The 21,952-nt window shown below is 46.0% G+C and overlaps 1 protein-coding gene across 1 annotated transcript in view; it reads left to right on the forward strand.

The window, feature by feature from the left end:
- The window catches only part of akr1a1a (aldo-keto reductase family 1, member A1a (aldehyde reductase)), a 64,595-nt gene that overhangs the window by 39,862 nt on the left and 2,781 nt on the right, over positions 1-21,952 (forward strand). Inside the window, exons 5-6 of the mRNA XM_070868422.1 lie at positions 6,712-6,911; positions 21,186-21,258. Coding sequence (XP_070724523.1) covers positions 6,712-6,911; positions 21,186-21,258 — 273 coding nt within the window. The remainder of the gene's footprint in view (positions 1-6,711; positions 6,912-21,185; positions 21,259-21,952) is intronic.

Here is a 21,952-nt window from a genome sequence, read left to right on the forward strand (position 1 = left end):
ACTTTCAGCATTATAGGAGGGCTCTTGGTGGTGAAGGTATGTACCCCATACACCTCTTCCTCAGGTTGAGTTGCCTGTGCTGCGTGATCCGCGCTGGATCGATCATCCTCTGCCACGTAGTGTGTCGCAGCAGTTTGCACATTCGCTGGAGGTGCCCCATTGTTGCGCAGTCTTTGCACACGTGGTGCTTGGATCGACATTGATGGGCCCGATGATTACCCCTGCAGTGCCAACATGATGCTAATGGATTCACATCACCCCCGATGGCGGACTCTGAGTCATCACAGGTCTTGCAGCCACATATGTATAAGCCCTGCCATATGCAATCCTAATTCCCCTTTCAACATTTGTCCCACACCTTACCTTCCCTCTGTTACTGACCATCACAGCGTCCTCTTGGCCATGATGCTGAAATAAAAAAACACCTCAAAGCAAACTTTCCAATCCAACTTTATAGATCTATCCATCTAATATGACATCAATAAATCAACTCATCACCATTATGCATTCACTTAGTGACTGTCTTGTGTGTGGCTTTGCCTATCCTAATGATGTCACAGTGCTAGCCCAGTGTCTGCAGCATGGCTGGTGGAAAGCTGCTGATTTTCAGAGGGGTACACTGCAAATAGCCTTGCTGGTGAACCTTGAGAAGCTGGAGCCTGAGAGTGAAAGCGAGTGACTGTCTTGTTTCTTCTTCCTCTTCACTCTCCTCTCCCTCTCCTTGGTCAAACACTGGCTGGGCAGGCTGCATTTCTTGGGTTTGTGAAATGAGGAAGGCACAAGGGTGGAGTTGTGGTGAGAAGAGGGCAGGAAAGCAAGAGGTGCACATGAGTAGAAAGATAATGTATGAGGATACCAGCCCTGCCGCAGGCCAAGAGCTCAGCCATGCGCCTGCCAAGAATGACCAGCATCGTTTCCTCCAATGGGGTGAGGTGAAGCTAGGAATGGGAGGTGTGCCTTGTGATTGGTACAGATTGTTGCTAGGTGAGTGGGTAAAGGGGAGTCATGTATTGAGCAGTGTGTGAGGCTACTAATACAGTTAGTAGGAGACAGATTTTGAAGGTACATTCACTGACCTTGACCAGCGGTCTGAGGTCATGAAGCTTCTTTGGGCACTGGAGTCACAGCCTCGGTGATCTGGTCCCACCTCATTCGTTCTGGCCTCTGAGTAGAGGACCTCTCTTGCAGTGTTGACCTCCCTAACAAACCTGGAGTGCTGCGTGCAAGACCATTCTCTGGCTTGCTCAGCCATTTGTGTAAGTGCTGAAGCATTTTTCCCATTTTTTTTTAAGGTGCGGAAGGGAATTCAGCTTTTAGAGCTGAAGACTCCTGTTATATATGTAAACTTGTATTTACTCTGTACAGCCACCAGAGGGCTCATATCCTGGAGTCCCAAGGGATCCCATAATCCCTTGGGAGCACAGGTATTTAAGGAGGCTTCACAGGTTGGAAAGGCACTCTGGAGACCTGCAATAAAAGACTAAGGTCACACTTTACTTTGAGCTCACAATGTTCAGTCTGACTCTTTCTCCATACACTACAACTGGCGATGAGATACAGATAGTGAACCCAAAGATGCAGAGAACAGTGGGCATCCTGCAGAAATTCTCGGAGGGAGATGATTGGGAAACTTGTGGAGCGACTCGACCAATACTTTGTGGCCAACGAGCTAGATGGGGAAGAGAACGCTGCCAAACGAAGGACGATTCTCCTCACCGACTGTGGGGCACCAACGTATGGCCTCATGAAGAATCTGCTCACTCCAGCGAAACCCGCGGAGAAATCATATGACGATTTGTGCACACTGGTCCGAGAGCATTTGAACCCGAAGGAAAGCGTTCTGATGGCGAGGTACCGGTTCTACACCTACAAAAGGTCTGAAGGCCAGGAAGTGGCGAGTTATGTCGCCGAGCTAAGACGCCTTGCAGGATATTGTGAATTTGAAGGACATTTGGAGCACATACTCAGAGACTTTTTCGTACTTGGCATTGGCCACGAAACCATACTTCGCAAGCTTTTGACTGTAGAGACCCCAACCTTGAGTAAGGCCATAGCGATAGCCCAGGTGTTCATTGCCACCAGTGACAATACGAAGCAAATCTCTCAGCACACAAGTGCTGCTACAAGTACTGTGAACAAAGTGATGTTGTTTTCGAATCATAATGTACAGGGCAGGTCACATATACCTGCAGCTATACGTCTGCAGATGTCTGAGCCCACCATCATGGGTGATGAATGCAAGGCCATTAACACCTTATTGGCGCTGCGGGGTTGATCATCATTTTCATTCATGCCGATTCAAAGAGTACGTTTGCAAGGGCTATGGAACAATAGGACACCTCCAATGAGTGTGCAGGCGAGCTGTAAATCCTGTTAAACCTGCAAACCACCATGTTGCAGAGGAGGACAGATCCATGGAGGATCACGATGAACCAGAGCCTCAGATCGAGAAGGCAGAGGTACATGGGGTGCACACATTCACCATGAATTGTCCCCCGATAATGCTGAATGTTGAACTAAATGGACTCCCAGTATCAATGGAGCACGAGCCAGTCCATCATGGGCAAAAAGACTTTCGAAAGGTTGTGGTGCAACAAGGCCTCAAAGCCGGTCTTAACTCCAGTTCGCACGAAACTAAGAACTTACACGAAAGAACTGATTCCTGTAATCGGCAGTGCTGCTGTAAAGGTCTCCTACAATGCAGTGGTGCACAAACTTCCACTCTGGGTGGTACTGGGCGATGGCTCCACGCTGCTTGGCAGGAGCTGGCTGGGAAAGATACGCTGAAACTGGTACGACATCCGAGCGCTATTGCCCGCTGACGACACTTCGTGTGCCCAGGTCTTAAACAAATTTCCTTCTCTGTTCGAACTAGGCATCGGGAAATTCCAAGGAGCAAAAGTACAGATCCACCTAATTCCGGAGGCGCGACCCATCCATCACAAGGTGAGAGCAGTACCGTACATGATGAGAGAAAGGGTAGAGATCGAGCTAGACTGGCTTCAAAGAGAGGACATAATTTCCCCGATCGAGTTCGAGTGGACCAGTCCTATTGTCCCAGTCCTCAAGGGAGACAGCACCGTCAGAATCTGTGACGATTACAAAGTAACAATCAATCGTTTCTCCCTGCAAGACCAATACCCACTACCAAAGGCCAACGACCTCTTTGCAACACTGGCGGGAGGAAAGACATTCACGAAGCTGGAACTGACTTCCGCCTACATTACGCAGGAATTGGAGGAATCATCGAAGGCCCTCACCTGCATCAACACGCAGAAGGGTCTTTTTGTTTATAACAGATGCCCGTTTGGAATCCGATCAGCGACGGCGATATTCCAGAGAAACATGGAAAGCTTATTGAAGTCAGTCCCGCACACCGTGGTCTTCCAGGACGACATCTTGGTTACAGGTCGGAACACAGTCGAGCATTTGCAGAACCTGGAGGAGGTCCTTAGTCGACTCAACCATGTGGGGCTCAGGTTAAAATGCTCGAAGTGCATTTTCCTGGTGCCTGAAGTGCAGTTCCTGGGAAGCAGGATTGTGACGGACGGCATCAGGCCCACCAACACAAAGATGAAGGCAATCGAGAACGCACCGAGGCCACAGAACGTGACAGAGCTGCGGTCATTTCTGGAACTCCTGAACTACTTTGGTAACTTCTTACCAGGTCTCAGCACACTGCTAGAACCACTGCATGTCTTACTGCGAAAAGGGGATGAATGATTTTGGGCAAAAGCCAAGAAAATGCCTTTGTAAAAGCGAGAAAATTGTTGTGCTCAAACAAATTGCTTGTGTTGTATGATCCATTTAAGCGTTTGGTACTAGCATGTGATGTGTCGTCATATGGCGTTGGGTGTGTATTGCAACAAACTAATGATTTCGGGAAACTGCAACCGGTTGCTTATGCATCCAGAAGTCTGTCTAAGGCTGGCAGAGCCTACAGCATGATTGAGAAAGAAGCATTAGCATGTGTCTATGGGGTAAAGAAAATGCATCAATACATGTTTGGGCTAAAATCCGAATTGGAAACTGACCATAAATCACTTATATCCGTTCTCCAAGAGTAAAGGGATGAATGCCAATGCATCGGCCCGCATTCAGAGATGGGTGCTCACGTTGTCCGCATACAACTACGCCATCTGCCACAGGCCAGGCACAGAAAACTCTGCCGATGCTCTCAGTAGACTGCTATTGCCCACCGCGGGGGTGGAAATGGCGCAGCCTGCAGATCTAGCCATGGTTATGGAAGCATTTGAGAGTGAGCAATCACCCGTCACTGCCCGGCAGATCAAAACCTGGACAAGCCAGCACCCCTTATTATCTCTAGTCAAAAGCTCTGTGCTTCATGGGAGCTGGTCCAGTGTCCCAGTGGAAATGCAGGAAGAGATAAAGCCGTTCCAGCGGCGTAAAGATGAAATGTGTATAGAGGCAGACTACCTTCTGTGGGGTCATCGAGTAGTGGTCTCCAAGAAGGGCACGGACACCTTCATCAATGACCTCCACAGTACCCACCCAGGCATTATAATGATGAAAGCGATAGCCAGATCCCACGTGTGGTGGCCCGGTATCGATGCGGACTTAGAGTCCTGCGTTCACAGATGTAATACATGCTTGCAGTTAAGCAATGCACCCAGGGAGGCGTCGCTAAGTTTATGGTCTTGGCCCTCCAAACCATGGTCTAGGGTACACGTCGACCATGCAGACCCATTCTTGGAAAAAATGTTCCTTGTGGTTGTAGACGCATACTCCAAGTGGATTGAATGTGAGATAATGTCGGTTAGCACGTCTGCTGCCACTACTGAAAGCCTGCAGGCCATGTTTGCCACACACGGCCTACCCGATGTCCTGGTGAGCGACAACGGGCCATGTTTTACCAGTGCTGAGTTCAAAGAATTCATGACCCGTAACGGGATCAAATATGTCACATCTGCCCCGTTTAAACCAGCGTCCAATGGTCAGGCAGAGAGAGCAGTGCAAACCATCAAGCAAGGCTTGACGAGGCTAACTGAAGGCTCACTGCAGAGTTGCCTATCCTGAGTCCTGCTTAGCTACTGCAAGAGACCCCATTCATTCACTGGGATCCCACCTGCTGAACTGCTCATGAAAAGAGTACTTAAGACGAGGCTCTCGTTAGTTCACCTTGATCTACATGAACAGGTAGAGAGCAGGGTGCTTCAGCAAAGTGCATACAATGATAGCGCAAATGTGTCACGCGAGATTGAATTCAATGATCTTGTATTTGTATTAAATTATGGATAAGGTCCCAAATGGCTTCCCGGCACTGTCGTGGCCAAAGAGGGGAGCAGGGTGTTTTGGGTCAAACTTTCAAATGGACTCATTCACCAGAAACACTTCAACCAAATCAAACTCAGATTCACGGACTATCCTAAGCAACCCATCTTGGACCCTACCTTTTTTGATCCCCCAACATACACACCAGTGGCAACCAGCACCACGGTTGACCACGAAGCAGAACCCATCATCCACAGCAGCCAGCAGGGCCCAACACACCAGGCAGCCCAGCAAGGCTAGCTGCACAGCAGCCGAACGAGGGCCCAACAAATGATTCAACAACACCAGCTTTCAACCAGGGCAAGAAGGGCCCCAGATCGACTCACATTGTAAATAGTTACACTATTGACTTTTGGCGGGGGGGGGGGGTGTTGTTATAAATATAAACTTGTATTTACTCTGTACAGCCACCAGAGGGCTCATCCCCTGGAGTCCCAAGGGATCCCATAATCCCTTGGGAGCACAGGTATTTAAGGAGGCTTCACAGGTTGGAGAGGCACTCTGGAGACCTGCAATAAAAGACTAAGGTCACACTTCACTTTGAGCTCACAGTATTCAGTCTGACTCTTTCTCCATACACAACAACTTCCATTTGGGAATTCTTTATAATGTAAATGTTTATTTTTCAGAAGGCAGTTGAGCTGTAACAGCTAAAAGCTGTCTATTTTTACATCATTTTTATTTTTATCATTTCAGAAGACATTACCCTTTTAAGAATCCCACAGTGCTTTGTGAAAGCACAGCTCACTTTCAGAGGCTGTTGAAGCAATGATGCTTGGGCCACGCCACATTAGGGCCTCCTGCTGGGACCAATTTCCCCAGGACGGTATTACACTGAGAGTTTAGCTCTGGGCTAATGATGATTAGTCCCCAGCCAGTCCTGCCAGTGACACCATTTTGGGTGGCCGTTAAACCCTGGCCCCAGTGGCAGCGGCAGCTTGTGTGGTGGCCACGAATCTCTAGGCCAGCGATTCTAAAAAGGACCTCCTCCTACTACTGCCCGTTGAGCTGATTGCCATTAAATGCAGGATGACTCCACCTGATTTCCATTCCATTCAAACAAGAGTCTAGTCTAGTCTCTGTTTGATGCCTCTCAGCAATAACTGAGATTGGGTACTCACCACATGTGAAGTCGCAGGTGCAAACCCATGACCTAGTGCTCCATCGTTCATGATATTTTGTTTAGTAAAATTTCAAATAAATAGTGAAATCTTTACATAAGTAACATCGAATACTCTTTATACTTGGATATAAATGTTCAATATTCACAAGTCTGTCCATAAACTAGATAGCTCAAGAAAAGTGAGCTTGCAAGTTCAGAATAAGTCAGGAGTAACCACTGAAGACATTGTAAAATGAAAATGAGATGCTGTGCCTGTCCTCATCATGAATTAAATGTTTATCTGTTTTCTACTGCAGATAGAATGTCATCCGTACTTGATCCAAAATCAGCTTGTGGACCACTGCACTAAACAAAGGATCGTTGTTACAGCGTACAGCCCTCTCGGGTCACCTGATCGTCCCTGGGCTCGACCTGGTGACCTGAAGCTGTTGGAAGATCCAAGAATACTGCAAATTGCAGAGAAATATGGAAAATCCCCAGCTCAAGTTATTATAAGGTGACGTTCCAGTTTGATACGTAAAATTTCACTGAAAAAGTGCAATTTCTTCACATTTTCTATACATACACATTATACTTTCACTGACTAGCTCAATTGTTCTATCACTAATCTGCTCAGTAATTCACACAGTTGCTAAATAGTGCTGCGTTCCAAAGCTAAGCGCTGATAAAATAACATCATCTCTCTTCACCTCCAGTTCAACCTTCTTCTGGTAGATATTGATTGAACTTTCTATTTTCATTGACTTCACTTTCTTAGAAACATAGAAACATAGAAAATAGGTGCAGGAGTAGGCCATTCGGCCCTTCGAGCCTGCACCACCATTCAATAAGATCATGGCTGATCACTCCATTAGTACCCCTTACCGGCTTTCTCTCCATACCCCTTGATCCCCTTAGCCGTAAGGGCCATATCTAACTCCCTCTTGAATATATCCAATGAACTGGCATCAACAACTCTCTGCGGCAGGGAATTCCACAGGTTAACAACTCTCTGAGTAAAAAACAGGAAGAATATTACCTGAACGGTGACAGATTAGGAAAAGGGGAGGTGCAACGAGACCTGGGTGTCATGGTACATCAGTCATTGAAGGTTGGCATGCAGGTACAGCAGGCGGTGAAGAAGACAAATGGCATGTTGGCCTTCATAGCGAGAGGATTTGAGTATAGGAGCAGGGTGTCTTACTCCAGTTGTACAGGGCCTTGGTGAGGCCGCACCTTGAATATTTTCTGCAGTTGTGGTTTCCTAATCTGAGGAGGGACATTCTTGCTATTGAGGGAGTGCAGCGCAGGTTCATCAGACTGATTCCCGGGATGGCAGAACTGACATGAAGAAAGACTGGATCGACTAGGCTTATATTCATTGGAATTTAGAAGAATGAGAGGGGATCTCATAGAAACATATAAAATTCTGACGGGATTGGACTGTTAGATGCAGGAAGAATGTTCCTGATGTTGGGGAAGTCCAGAACTGGGGGTCACAGTTTAAGGATAAGGAGTAAGCCATTTAGGACCGAGATGAGGAGAAACTTCTTCACTCAGCGAATTGTGAACCTGTGGAATTCTCTACCACAGAAAGTTGTTGAGGCCAGTTCGTTAGATATATTCAAAAGGGAGTTAGATGTGACCCTTGTGGCTAAAAGGATCAAGGGGTATGGAGAGAAAGCAGGAATGGGGTACTGAAGTTGCATGATCAGCTATGATTATATTGAATGGTGGTGCAGGCTTGAAGGGCTGAATGGCCTACTCCTGCACCTATTTTCTATGTTTCTAAAGTGAGTGGTCTTTGAGTGCCACTATACACATTTCTGGATATTTTGCACCTTGATAAACACAACCTAGGTAAAGGCAAGGTGATTCCCAGAGTCCGTACACAAGTCAGTTAGGGAACTTATCAGACTCTATTCAAGGGCACTAGATTGCGAAGCAGTTGGCTTTTCACATCAATCTTTTGGAGTTGCTCATTTTTAAAGTGAAATGAAGCTAACTCCGACTCGGCCTTGGTAGGTACGGTTGTATTTTTTTTTAAATAGTGTGGACAAAAGTTGCTGTTCCTATTATTCATTAAAAAATAGATGTATTATGATTTTTGTTATAACATTCAGGAAGGATAGAATAAAAGGAAAAGGAGGTGGGGTAGCATTGCTGGTTAAAGAGGAGATTAATGCAATAGTTAGGAAAGACATTAGCTTGGATGATGTGGAATCTATATGGGTGGAGCTGCAGAACACCAAAAGGCAAAAAAAGTTAGTGGGAGTTGTGTACAGACCTCCAAACAGTAATAGGGATGTTGGGGAGGGCATCAAACAGGAAATTAGGGGTGCATGCAATAAAGGTGTAGCAGTTATAATGGGTGACTTTAATATGCACATAGATTGGGCTAGCCAAACTGGATGCAATACGGTGGAGGAGGATTTCCTGGAGTGCATAAGGGATGGTTTTCTAGACCAATATGTTGAGGAACCAACTAGGGGCGAGGCCATCTTAGACTGGGTGTTGTGTAATGAGAGAGGATTAATTAGCAATCTCATTGTGCGAGGCCCCTTGGGGAAGAGTGACCATAATATGGTGGAATTCTGCATTAGGATGGAGAATGAAACAGTTAATTCAGAGACCATGGTCCAGAACTTAAAGAAGGGTAACTTTGAAGGTATGAGGCGTGAATTGGCTAGGATAGATTGGCGAATGATACTTAGGGGGTTTGACTGTGGATGGGCAATGGCAGACATTTAGAGACCGCATGGATGAATTACAACAATTGTACATTCCTGTCTGGCGTAAAAATAAAAAAGGGAAGGTGGCTCAACCGTGGCTATCGAGGGAAATCAGGGATAGTATTAAAGCCAAGGAAGTGGCATACAAATTGGCCAGAAATAGCAGCGAACCTGGGGACTGGGAGAAATTTAGAACTCAGCAGAGGAGGACAAAGGGTTTGATTAGGGCAGGGAAAATGGAGTACGAGAAGAAGCTTGCAGGGAACATTAAGGCGGATTGCAAAAGTTTCTATAGGTATATAAAGAGAAAAAGGTTAGTAAAGACAAACGTAGGTCCCCTGCAGTCAGAATCAGGGGAAGTCATAACGGGGAACAAAGAAATGGCAGACCAATTGAACAAGTACTTTGGTTCGGTATTCACTAAGGAGGACACAAACAACCTTCCGGATATAAAAGGGGTCAGAGGGTCTAGTAAGGAGGGGGAACTGAGGGAAATCTTTATTAGTCGGGAAATTGTGTTGGGGAAATTGATGGGATTGAAGGCCGATAAATCCCCAGGGCCTGATGGACTGCATCCCAGAGTACTTAAGGAGGTGGCCTTGGAAATAGCGGATGCATTGACAGTCATTTTCCAACATTCCATTGACTCTGGATCAGTTCCTATGGAGTGGAGGGTAGCCAATGTAACGCCACTTTTTAAAAAAGGAGGGAGAGAGAAAACAGGGAATTATAGACCGGTCAGCCTGACATCAGTAGTGGGTAAAATGATGGAATCAATTATTAAGGATGTCATAGCAGTGCATCTGGAAAATGGTGACATGATAGGTCCAAGTCAGCATGGATTTGTGAAAGGGAAATCATGCTTGACAAATCTTCTGGAATTTTTTGAGGATGTTTCCAGTAAAGTGGACAAAGGAGAACCAGTTGATGTGGTATATTTGGACTTTCAGAAGGCTTTCGACAAGGTCCCACACAAGAGATTAATGTGCAAAGTTAAAGCACATGGGATTGGGGGTAGTGTGCTGACGTGGATTGAGAACTGGTTGTCAGACAGGAAGCAAAGAGTAGAAGTAAACGGGTACTTTTCAGAATGGCAGGCAGTGACTAGTGGGGTACCGCAAGGTTCTGTGCTGGGGCCCCAGCTGTTTACACTGTACATTAATGATTTAGACGAGGGGATTAAATGCAGTATCTCCAAATTTGCAGATGACACTAAGTTGGGTGGCAGTGTGAGCTGCGAGGAGGATGCTATGAGGCTGCAGAGTGACTTGGATAGGTTAGGTGAGTGGGCAAATGCATGGCAGATGAAGTATAATGTGGATAAATGTGAGGTTATCCACTTTGGTGGTAAAAACAGAGAGACAGACTATTATCTGAATGGTGACAGATTAGGAAAAGGGAAGGTGCAACGAGACCTGGGTGTCATGGTACATCAGTCATTGAAGGTTAGCATGCAGGTACAGCAGGCGGTTAAGAAAGCAAATGGCATGTTGGCCTTCATAACGAGGGGATTTGAATACAGGGACAGGGAGGTGTTGCTACAGTTGTACAGGGCCTTGGTGAGGCCACACCTGGAGTATTGTGTACAGTTTTGGTCTCCTAACTTGAGGAAGAACATTCTTGCTATTGAGGGAGTGCAGCGAAGATTCACCAGACTGATTCCCGGGATGGCGGGACTGACCTATCAAGAAAGACTGGATCAACTGGGCTTGTATTCACTGGAGTTCAGAAGAATGAGAGGGGACCTCATGGAAACGTTTAAAATTCTGACGGGTTTAGACAGGTTAGATGCAGGAAGAATGTTCCCAATGTTGGGGAAGTCCAGAACCAGGGGTCACAGTCTGAGGATAAGGGGTAAGCCATTTAGGACCGAGATGAGGAGAAACTTCTTCACCCAGAGAGTGGTGAACCTGTGGAATTCTCTACCACAGAAAGTAGTTGAGGTCAATTCACTAAATATATTCAAAAGGGAGTTAGATGAAGTCCTTACTACTCGGGGGATCAAGGGTTATGGCGAGAAAGCAGGAAGGGGGTACTGTAGTTTCATGTTCAGCCATGAACTCATTGAATGGCGGTGCAGGCTAGAAGGGCTGAATGGCCTGCTCCTGCACCTATTTTCTATGTTTCTATGTTTCTATCAGTGTCTTGTGCCCAAGCAACAATAATAAGGGCTGTATATAATGACACCACTATTTCCGGCCAGAATGGATTTGATTGGGTATTCCCCGAGTGTTAATAGACACTCCGTTAAAAATTCAGGGTCTCAAATTGAATGGCCACTGCTTTGGGTTCAACTGGCCGATCCGACCTAAATTCAGGTCCTGGACTTTTCGATCTGAACCCTCCAACCCGCCCAAATGGTTGTACCGCCAATTTTATTCAATAAAAATAATGACCTCCCAATATTCAGCTGAACTCATCGATCCCCACCGCACGGTGCCCCCGACAGGTTTTTCTGCCGGTGCACCATCTCCTCACTGAATGCGGCCCAGCAGTGCAGCAGCCCTTAAATGGGAGGGCCTACTTGTCGTGGCCGCAATGGAAAAATTTTTGCCGGGCGACTTGCCCAATCGGCAGGCAAAATACTGCCTCCGGGTTTGGCCGGGCCACCATCGGGCAGCCTGTCACCCCCCTCTTGGATGCCAGGCCGCTAGCCCAGCTGAAACTCTCCCTGCTGGCCCAGTGGCCAAAGATGAAAAAATAAGAGAATCTCTCCGCTTTAACTGATTGACAGCCGGAGATGCCCCAAGCGACCCATTTTCAGCCAATCAGCCTGGCTTTGAGTCTAAAGCCCGCCCCCATTATGATCCATTTCCTGTAGGACTTTTGACCACGATGTATGTGTAAATAACTTATTTGTTTTAAACAATGCCTGCAAAACTAGGGGGATACAGGTTTAAAAATTAACAATTCTTGAACAAAAGTAGAAATCAGATGAATAATTCTTCCCTCAGAGTAGTGGATATATAGAAAAGATTTCAGCTGAACCAATTGATGCTATGTCGATTCTCTATCAAAATGTAGCTGAATAAATATTTGTTTTGGAAACAGTGAGAAGTGATTTAGCAAAAGTGGACTGGAAACAGCTACTTGAAGATAAATCAGTGCCAGAGCAATGGGAGGCATTCAAGAGGGAGGTACATGGAGTTCAGGGTAAACATGTTCCCACAAAGAACAAGGGTAGAGCTGCCAAATGTAGAGCCTCCTAGATGACAACGTGCATAATGTAGAGCCTCCTAGATGACAAGGTGCATACAGGGTAAGATAAGGCAAAAGGGAAGCCTAGATCAGATATCGTGAGCTCAATACTGCAGAAAGCCTAGAAGAGTATAGAAAGTGCAGGGGTGAAATTAAGAAGGATAGTAGGAAAGCAAAAAGAGGGCATGAAAAACTACTGGCAAGTAGAATCAAAGAAAACCCAAAGATGTTTTACAATTACATAAAGAGCAAGAGGATAACAAAGGAAAGAGTAGGGCCTATTAGGGATCAAAATGGTGATCTATGTGTCAAGGCGGAGGATGTGGGTAAAGTACTAAATGAATACTTTGCGGCTGTCTTCACAAAAGGGGGGGACGATGCCAACATTGAAGTTAAGGAAAAAGCGAGTGAAATATTGGATGGGATAAACATAGTAAGAGAGGAAGTTTTAATGGGTTTAGCATTCTTGAAAGTAGATAAATTGCCAGAACCGGATGAAATATATCCTGCTATTAAAATAAGTAAGGGAAGAAATTGCAGAGACTCTGACCATCATTTTTCAATCCTCCCTAGCTACAGGAGTTGTGCCAGAGGATTGGAAAACTGCTAACGTTGTAACTTTGTTCAAAAAGAGAGGAAGGGATAAACCGAGCAATTACAGGCCAGTTAGTTTAACCTCTGTGGTGGGCAAATTACTGGAATCAATTCTGAGGGATAGTATAAACCTTTATTTAGAAAGACACAAATTAATCAAGGTCAGTCAGCATGGATTTGTTAAGGAAAGGTCATGTCTGACTAACTTGATTGAGTTTTTTGAGGAGGTAACAAGGAGGGTCGATGAGGACAGTGCGTTAGATGTAGTTTACATGGATTGTAGCAAGGCTTTTGACAAGGTCCCACATGGTAGGCTGATCAAAAAAGCAAAAGCCCATGGGATCCAAGGGAGAGTGACAAATTGGATGCAAAATTGGCTCAGTGGCAGGAAGCAAAGGGTAATCGTTGGGTGAGTTTTTGTGACTGGAAGGCTGGTTCCAGTGGGGTTCCACGGGGCTCAGTACTCAGTTCCTTACTTTTTGGAGTATATATTAATGATTTAGACTTAAATGAAGGGGCATGATAAAGAAATTTGCAGATGAAACAAAAATTGGCCGTATGGTTGACAGTGAGGAGGAAAGTTCTAGACTGCAGGAAGATATTGATGAACTGGTCAGTTGGGCAGAAAAGTGGCAAATGGAATTCAATCCGGAAAAGTGTGACGTAATGCATTTGGGGAGGGGCAACAAGACAAGGGAATACACAATAAATGGGAAGATACGGCACGGTGTGAAGGAACAGAGGGACCTAGGAGTATATGTCCACAGATCCTTAAAGGCGATAAGGTAGTTAAAAAGGCATACGGAATGCTTTCCTTTATTAGCCGCGGCATAGAATAGCAGGGAAGTTATGCTAGAACTATACAACACTAGTTAGGCCACAGCTTGAGTACTGTGTGCAGTTCTGGTCACCACATTACAGGAAGGATGGGATTGCACTACGAGGATGTTGCCAAAACTGGAAAACTTTAGCTATGAGGAAAGATTGGATCGGCTGGGGTTGTTTTCTTCGGAACAGAGGAGGCTGAGGGGAGATTAAATTGTATAGAATTATGAGGGGCCTAGATAGAGTGGTTAGGAAGGACTTATTTCCCTTAGCAGAGGGGTCAATAACTAGGGGGCATAGATTTAAAGTAGTTGGTAGAAGGATTAGAAGGGAGATGAGGAAATATTTCTTCACCCAGAGGGTGGGTGGGAGTCTGGAACTCACTGCCTCAAACCCTCAGCACATTTAAAAAATACTTGGACGTGCACTTAAAAGGGCCCAAATTTCGGGCCGCACCTAGAACGGTGCAGCCCCGACCTGGACGCCCAATTTTCGTGCCCGAAAGTGCGTCAAAAAAATACCTTCAGATTCTCCGGCTCCCTGCAGGTCCTTTGGAGCTCGGTGCAGCGCAGCACAAGCTGTGGGGGGGCAGAGCCAGGTCCCTGCGCTGAAATCAGTGCCGGGACCTCTGCACAGGCGCGCTACAGTGGGCGCGCATGTGCAGTAGCTCCAGGCACCCAAAACTGTGGGGGAGGGGCCCGAAGCACACCGGCCCTAGCCCTGGCCGAATGGCCTCACTGGGGCTGCGAGGATCAGGCTGCACCTCCCTCGTCCAGCTCCTGCTCTGGCTCCAGCTTCCTCCCCTGTTCAGCTGACTCTCTCAACCCCCCCACACCTGCCCCCCCCCAAGCTACTGCTCCGCTGCCCGCTCCCACCCCCCCCACCCTCAGCTCCCGCTCCGCTGCCCGTTCCCACCCCCCCACCCTCAGCTCCCACTCCGCTGCCCGCTGCAACCCCCCACCTCCAGCTCCCGCTCTGCTCCCCCCCAGCTCCTGCTCCAACCCCCACCACCCCCCCCAGCTGCCCCTCCGACGCCCCCCCCCCAGCTCACGCTCCACTCCCCCCCCCCCCCCCCCCAGCTCCGGCTTCCCCCGGCCACTTACCTTGAACTCCGGTTCGCTCATTCTTCCTTCGGCGGGTTCCGCCCGCCCGGCATTTTGCTGGGGGCAGGCCCCGCTCGAAGTCTTGGGCCCAGCTTCTTCACGTCGGCCGGGCCCGTTCAGCCTCCTCCCCCTCCTCTCCCACCCCTCCTCCCTCCCTCCCTCTCCCACTCTCCTCCCTCCCTCCCTCTCCCCCTCCCTCCCACCCTTAGATATGGCCCTTACAGCTAAGGGGATCAAGGGGTATGGAGAGAAAGCAGGAAAGGGGTACTGAGGGAATGATCAGCCATGATCTTATTGAATGGCGGTGCAGGCTCGAAGAGCCGAATGGCCTACTCCATCACCTATTTTCTATGTTTCTATATTTCTATGTTAAGATGGCATTCCTTCACAGACCCTCTCTCTCAAGGCAGCTCCCTATACTTCCTAGCCAGAGAGCATTATACATTATATCGACATTCCCTAGCTAAATGGCGCTATACATTATCTCATTACACCTTTCCTTTCATAAGAAACAAAAATGAATTAAAGTTAGTTTCAATATAAACGGGTAGTTAACTTCTTATGAATACATGTATTAAACAACTATAAATTTAACAAACAACAAAACTTATCTTATTAATTCTTTATCCAAGTGTCCAGTGTCCATGATTTCAGGGCATTGTTCAGATGTTGAGGATCCTTGTATCTTTCCATTTGATTTTTATAGTCAGTGGCTGGATACCCAGTCTGTCGGTTCAACCACTTTCAGGATAATTTGTCGTTTTTCCAAATGATCGAGTTCCTCTTTTAGCGTTTGTTTCATCGCTATTGGCACCCATCTGGGTGGCCTTACAGCTGGTGTCACTGATTCATTAAGTTCATGGTGAACTGCCCCTGGCATGTGTCCAAGTCCCTTAAACACATCTGGATACACATTGTTGACATCAGTTTTTGATACTAGTGAGACGTTTGTCTTGTTCGTAGTTTACGATTCGCGTGGTTCATTTACCACCGCGATATTCTGATGCTGCACTTTTATCAGTTGTAGCTGTTGAGCAGTGCATGAGCTAATCATTGGTGCACTTTGGCCCTCAGTGATCACAAAGGGCACAACACACTTTTGCTTGTTCTTTGTAGTTTCCAGTGGCACATTACAAGTCCCTACCACTGGAACGGTTACATGGTTGTTATATAAAGCAATATTGTCTTAGATTCTTTTATCGTTAAGCCTTTAGGTACATAGCTAAGAGGTAGCACATTGCATGTGGCCCACAATCTATTTGCATTTTTACCATTTGACCTTTAATGGAGAAGATAGCCATAATCTTGTTAGGATACTTTCTGTCAGCTTTGTCCTTGATTGTGCGATCAACTTTACCAAGCATCTTTACAGTCATGACTTCAAAATCAGAATCATAACTCTCTTCATATAGTGCATGAACTTTTGGCTTTCACTTATATTTAGGGTTATGTGTAGACTTCTACCTCGATCCACTCTGTCTGCACTTTTGAGAAAAGTGATTTTGCTTGCCACAACTTGTGTAGGTCTTCCTTTATGCTAGGCATTTAGTTTTTGACAGCTCAGTCTTTTCCCACAATATCTGCAATTGTTCGTGAATGCTTTGTCTGTGAATTCTTTCTTTGTGGGTCAGGGTTTCTGTCTGACAGCTTTGACATCTTCAGAGTCTGTTTTAGTGAGCTTCATGGATTTCATTTGCGCAACTGTGGCCTCTGTAGCTTTACAGAGCATCACATATTTATCAAATGTTAGGCTTGATTCTTGCAACAGCATCTTACGCAGAATGTTATTAGATATTCTGCAGACTATGCGGTCTCTGATGAAATCATCCCTCAAATTGCCGAAATCACATGACAATGCTAGCTCTCTCACTTTCACGAGATATCTATCAAACCGCTCCTCCTCTTGTACACAGTTGTTAAACTGGTACTGTTCATAGATGATGTTGGTTTTACCTTTTACAGTGCTCTTCCCAGAGCTTCAAAATAATCTCAATTTCCTGCTTGTCTTCCTCTGATTTGTAGGGAAGATTATTATGAATATCTAGGGCATCGCTGCCAATGGCAGTGATAAATGTTGCAACCCTAACTCTATCTGGTTTTTACACAATATTCGTAATAATTTCATAGCTGTCCCACAGCTGTTTGAATTTTTTTCAGTTGGCTTTCAAATCGCCAGTCACCTGCAATGGAGGTGGGAGAGGAATGTGTGCGGGAGTTGGCGCCACGGTGGTCATGCAAGCTCGCTACAGTTTAGGATTTTGAGTTTGTCACATACATGTATACAGTTCAAATACCCAGAGAACTAGAACAAGTCTAATAGTAAAATATCGTGGCCATGTAATTGTAGAAATACTTTTTCAATCAAGGCTCTACAATAACCCTATGCCACTTAAAAGTTTACTTTACTAATGCCTCTAGATTATTTTACAAGCTTATGACTATTTATTGCCCTTCACGGATCCACGCGCAATGTGTAGGAAGCACACTCTGCATTGCACTGCTTAATGTTGATTTCGATCGGCTTGAAAAAGTCTTATAGTTCCAATATTTCGGTCGTAGATGCGTTCGACGAAAGATCGGAAGTCTCCGCTTCTGACACCATGTATTTTATAGCCTCTTGAACACTCTTAGTTCAACTTAACTCTATTTATTTTGGAGATCTCAGGCAGCTATGTAGAGCTTAAGATAGTGTTCCTTCACAGACCCTCTCTCTCAATGCAGCCCCCTATACCTCCTAGCTAGAGGGTGCTATACAATATATCGATATCTCCTAGCTAGAGGGTGCTATCCATTATCTCGTTACAAGTGTGTCCCAGGATTCTCCTGGGATCAACACCCTCGCTCCCTCCCCCTAACCGCACTTACCTAGCTGTCACCCAGGGCAGCCCGATATTGTCCAGCCCCAATCCAGCGAGCTGCATAGGAACACCTGTTTGGTGCCCCAATGTAAATGAGACCGGGGCCTCAAAATAGTGGCCACCTCTTCATCATGGGTACAGGAGACAGTCAGTATGCTCTGCCGGTCCATCGCCCCAAAGTCAAATTAGACCCCAATCATTTTAGAACTAAGCATCAATGCCCTTCAATCTTAACCTCAGAAGTGTCCCCACCTTTTCACAGATTAATAGTACTTTCTTTATACATACGTTGTTTAATATCAGTCAGTCATCCCATAGATCTCCGACACACAGAAACATTGAAAATAGGTGCAGGAGTAGGCCATTCGGCTCTTTGAGCCTGCACCACAATTCAATAAGATCATGGCTGATCATGCATCTCAGTACCCCTTTCCTGCTTTCTCTCCATACTCCTTGATCCCTTTAGCCGTAAGGGCCATATCTAACTCCCTCTTGAATATATCTAACAAACTGGCATCAACAACTCACTGTGGTAGAGAATTGCACAGGTTCACAATTCTCTGAGTGAAGACTTTTCTCCTCATCTCAGTCCTAAATGGCTTACCCCTTATCCTTAGACTGTGTCCCCTGGTTCTGACCTTCCCCAATGTCGGGAACATTCTTCCTGCATCTAACCTGTCCAGACGCGTCAGAATTTTATATGTTTATGTGAGATCCCCTCTCATTCTTCTAAACTCCAATGAATACAGGTCTAGTCGATCCAGTCTCTCCTCATATGTCAGTCTTGGTGAAACATGGCCCGTTGTCACTGATCAGTTTGTCAGGCAGGCCGTGGGTGGCAAACATGGACCTCAGGCTTTCAATGGTGGCGGTGGCGGTGCTTCCCGACATTATTTCATATTCAATCCATTTTGAAAGAGCATCCACCACCACCAGGAACATTTTACCGAAAAACGGGCCCGCATAGTTGACATGGATTCTCGACCATGGTCTGGAGGGCCAGGACCACAAACTTAGTGGTGCCTCTCTGGGCGCGTTGCTCAACTGAGCACACACGTTGCATTGCCGTACACAGGACTCTAAGTCAGAGTCGATACCGGGCCACCACAAGTGGGATCTGGCTATCATCATTACTATACCCGGCTGTGGAAATCCGAGATGAACGTCTCCCTGCCCTTTTTTGGTAGCACTACGCGGATACCCCACAACAAGCAGTCTGCCTGAATGGACAGCTCGTCTTTTCGCCGCTGGAACGGCTTGATTGGCACTTGCATTTCAACGGGGATGCTGGCCCAGCTCCCATGCAGTACACAGTTTTTTAGTAGGGACAGCAGAGGATCTTGGCTGGTCCAAGTCCTAATCTGGCGGGCCACGACAGGTGATTTATCATTTTCAAATGCTTCCAGGACCATCAACAAGTTTGCAGGCTGCGCCGTTTCCACCCCCGTGGTGGGCAATGGTAGCCGACTGAGAGCATCCGCACAGTTCTCGGTGCCTGGCCTGTGGCGGATGGTATAGTTATACGTTGATAGCGTGAGTGCCCACCTTTGTATGCGGGCTGAGGCATTAGTATTTATCCCCTTGTTTTCAGTGAACAGGGATGTGAGGGGCTTGTGATCGGTTTCCAGCTCAAATTTGAGGCCAAACAAGTACTGATGCATTTTCTTTACCCCGAACACACACGCTAATACCTCTTTCTCAATCATGCTGTAGGCCCTCTCGGCCTTAGACAAGCTCCTGGAAGCATAGGCGACAGATTGCAACTCCCCGCAACGTTAGCTTGTTGTAATACACACCCGACTCCGTACGACGACACTTCACATGCTAGCACAAGTCTTTTACATGGGTTGTACAATACAAGCAGCTTGTTGGAGCATAAAATGTTTCTGGCTTTCTCAAAAGCAATTACTTGGTTTTCTCTTCATACCCAGTTCTCACCTTAGCCACGGTTGAGCCACCTTCCCCGTTTTATTTTTACTCCAGACAGGGATGTAACATTGTTGAAGTTCGTCCATATGATCTTTAAAGGTTTGCCATTGTCTATTCACTGTCAACCCTTTAAGTATCATTCGCCAGTCTATTCTAGCCAATTCACATCTCATATCATCGAAGTTACCTTTCCTTAAGGACCCTAGTCTCTAAATTAACTGTGTCACTCTCCATCTCAATGAAGAATTCTACCATATTATGGTCACTCTTCCCCAAGGGATCTCGCACAACAAGGTTGCTAATTAGTCCTTTCTCATTATACATCACCCAGTCTAGGATGGCCGGCCCTCTAGTTGATTCCTCGACATATTGGTCTAGAAAACCATCCCTTATACACTCCAGGAAATCCTTCTCCACCGTATAGCTACCAGTTTGGTTAGCCCAATCTCTATGTAGATTAAAGTCGCCCATGATAACTGCTGTACCTTTATTGCACGCATCCATAATTTCTTGTTTGAAGCTGTCCCCAACCTCACTACTACGATTTGGTGGTCTGTACACAACTCCCACTGATGTTTTCTGCCCTTTGGTTTTCCGCAACTCTACCCATACAGATTCCACATCATCCAAGCTAATGTCCTTCCTTACTATTGCGTTAATTTCCTCTTTAACCAGCAACGCTACCCCACCTCCTTTTCCTTTCTCTCTATCCTTCCTGAATGTTGAATGCCCCTGGATGTTAAATTCCCAGCTTTGGTCACCCTGAAGCCATGTCTCCGTAATCCCAATTATATATTCGTTAATAGTTGCCTGCGCAGTTAATTCGTCCACCTTATTATGAATACTCCTTGCATTGAGGCACAGAGCCTTCAGGCTTGTCTTTTTAACACACTTTGTCCCTTTAGAATTTGGCTGTAATGTGGCCCTTTTTGATTTTTGCCTTGGGTTTCTCTGCCCTCCACTTTTACTTTTCTTCTTTCTATCTTTTTCTTCTGCCCCATTTTACTTCTCTCTGTCTCCCTGCATAGGTTCCCATCCCCTGCCATATTAGTTTAACCCCTCCCCAACAGCACTAGCAAATACTCCCCCTAGGATATCGGTTCTGGTCCTGCCCAGGTGCAGACCGTCCGGTTTGTACTGGTCCCACCTCCCCCAGACTAGTTCCAATGTCCCAGGAATTTGAATCCCTCCCTCCTGCACCACTCCTCAAGCCACGTATTCATCTTAGCTATCCTGCTATTTCTACTCTGACTAGCACATGGCACTGGTAGCAATCCTGAGATGACTACTTTTTGAGGTCCTGCTTTTAGTGAGTCACCACCACTTACTAAACTGAGACATCAATTCACTCGTAAGCTTTGGCAGCTTGAAAGGATAATTGTATTTATTTTCCTATAGTTGTTCGAACCTTGTTCCTAATTTGGACTAACTGGGTTTAATTTCATATTTATTATATACTCTGATGGAGAGGTGTTCAGATTAATAATTTAAAATCCACTGCCATACAAAAATGATCACATTGAAAACATAATCAAATGTTTTTCACCTCCAGGTGGCAAGTACAAAGAGGAATAGCGTGTATACCAAAGAGTGCTACACCCTCCAGGATTAAGGAAAATATTGAGGTAACACTTTTGTCTTGTTAATGGCATAATGTTTTGCAAACTTGAACTAGTTTTAGGCATCTGAGTGTGTAATTAATAATATGTCATGCTTCGGAATTAATAATACAAGATCAATATAATTCAACAAAGATTTTAAAACTGTATGCATAACAACAAGAAGAACCTGCATTTATATAGCTCCTTAATGTAAAAATCTAGAATAACTTCCCAAGGTGCTTCACAGAGGCATAATCAAAAAAATGGATGCCAAGATAAACAAGGAGATATTAGGTGGTGACCAAAGGCTTGGTCAAAGAGACGGGTTTTAAGGAGCTATAGAAGTAGAGTGGTTTAGGGAAAGAATTCCAGAGCATGATGCCTGGGCAGCTGAAGGCACAGCAGCCAAGGGAGAAGGGAGGGGAGAAAATTATAGGGCTGGGGAGGCGGCGGGGGTGGGGGTTTGGTTAAAGAGATGGTCGGGAGGCTGCGGTTTAAAGAGATGGGGAGAGCTGAGGCCATGAAAGGATTTAAATATGCAGATGAGAATTTTAAATTTTGAGGCTTTGGCGGGACCGGCAGCCAGTGTAGGTCAGTGTGGAATGGAGTGATGGGTGAACGGAACTTGGACATACAGGAAGTGGAGTTTTGGATGAACTGAAGTTTAGTCAGATTGAGACAGTAGCTGGGGAAGGGGATGGAATTGGTGGCAAAGGTA

The sequence above is a fragment of the Pristiophorus japonicus genome, chromosome 2 (assembly GCF_044704955.1).
Source record: "Pristiophorus japonicus isolate sPriJap1 chromosome 2, sPriJap1.hap1, whole genome shotgun sequence".
Classification (NCBI taxonomy): Eukaryota; Metazoa; Chordata; class Chondrichthyes; family Pristiophoridae; genus Pristiophorus; species Pristiophorus japonicus.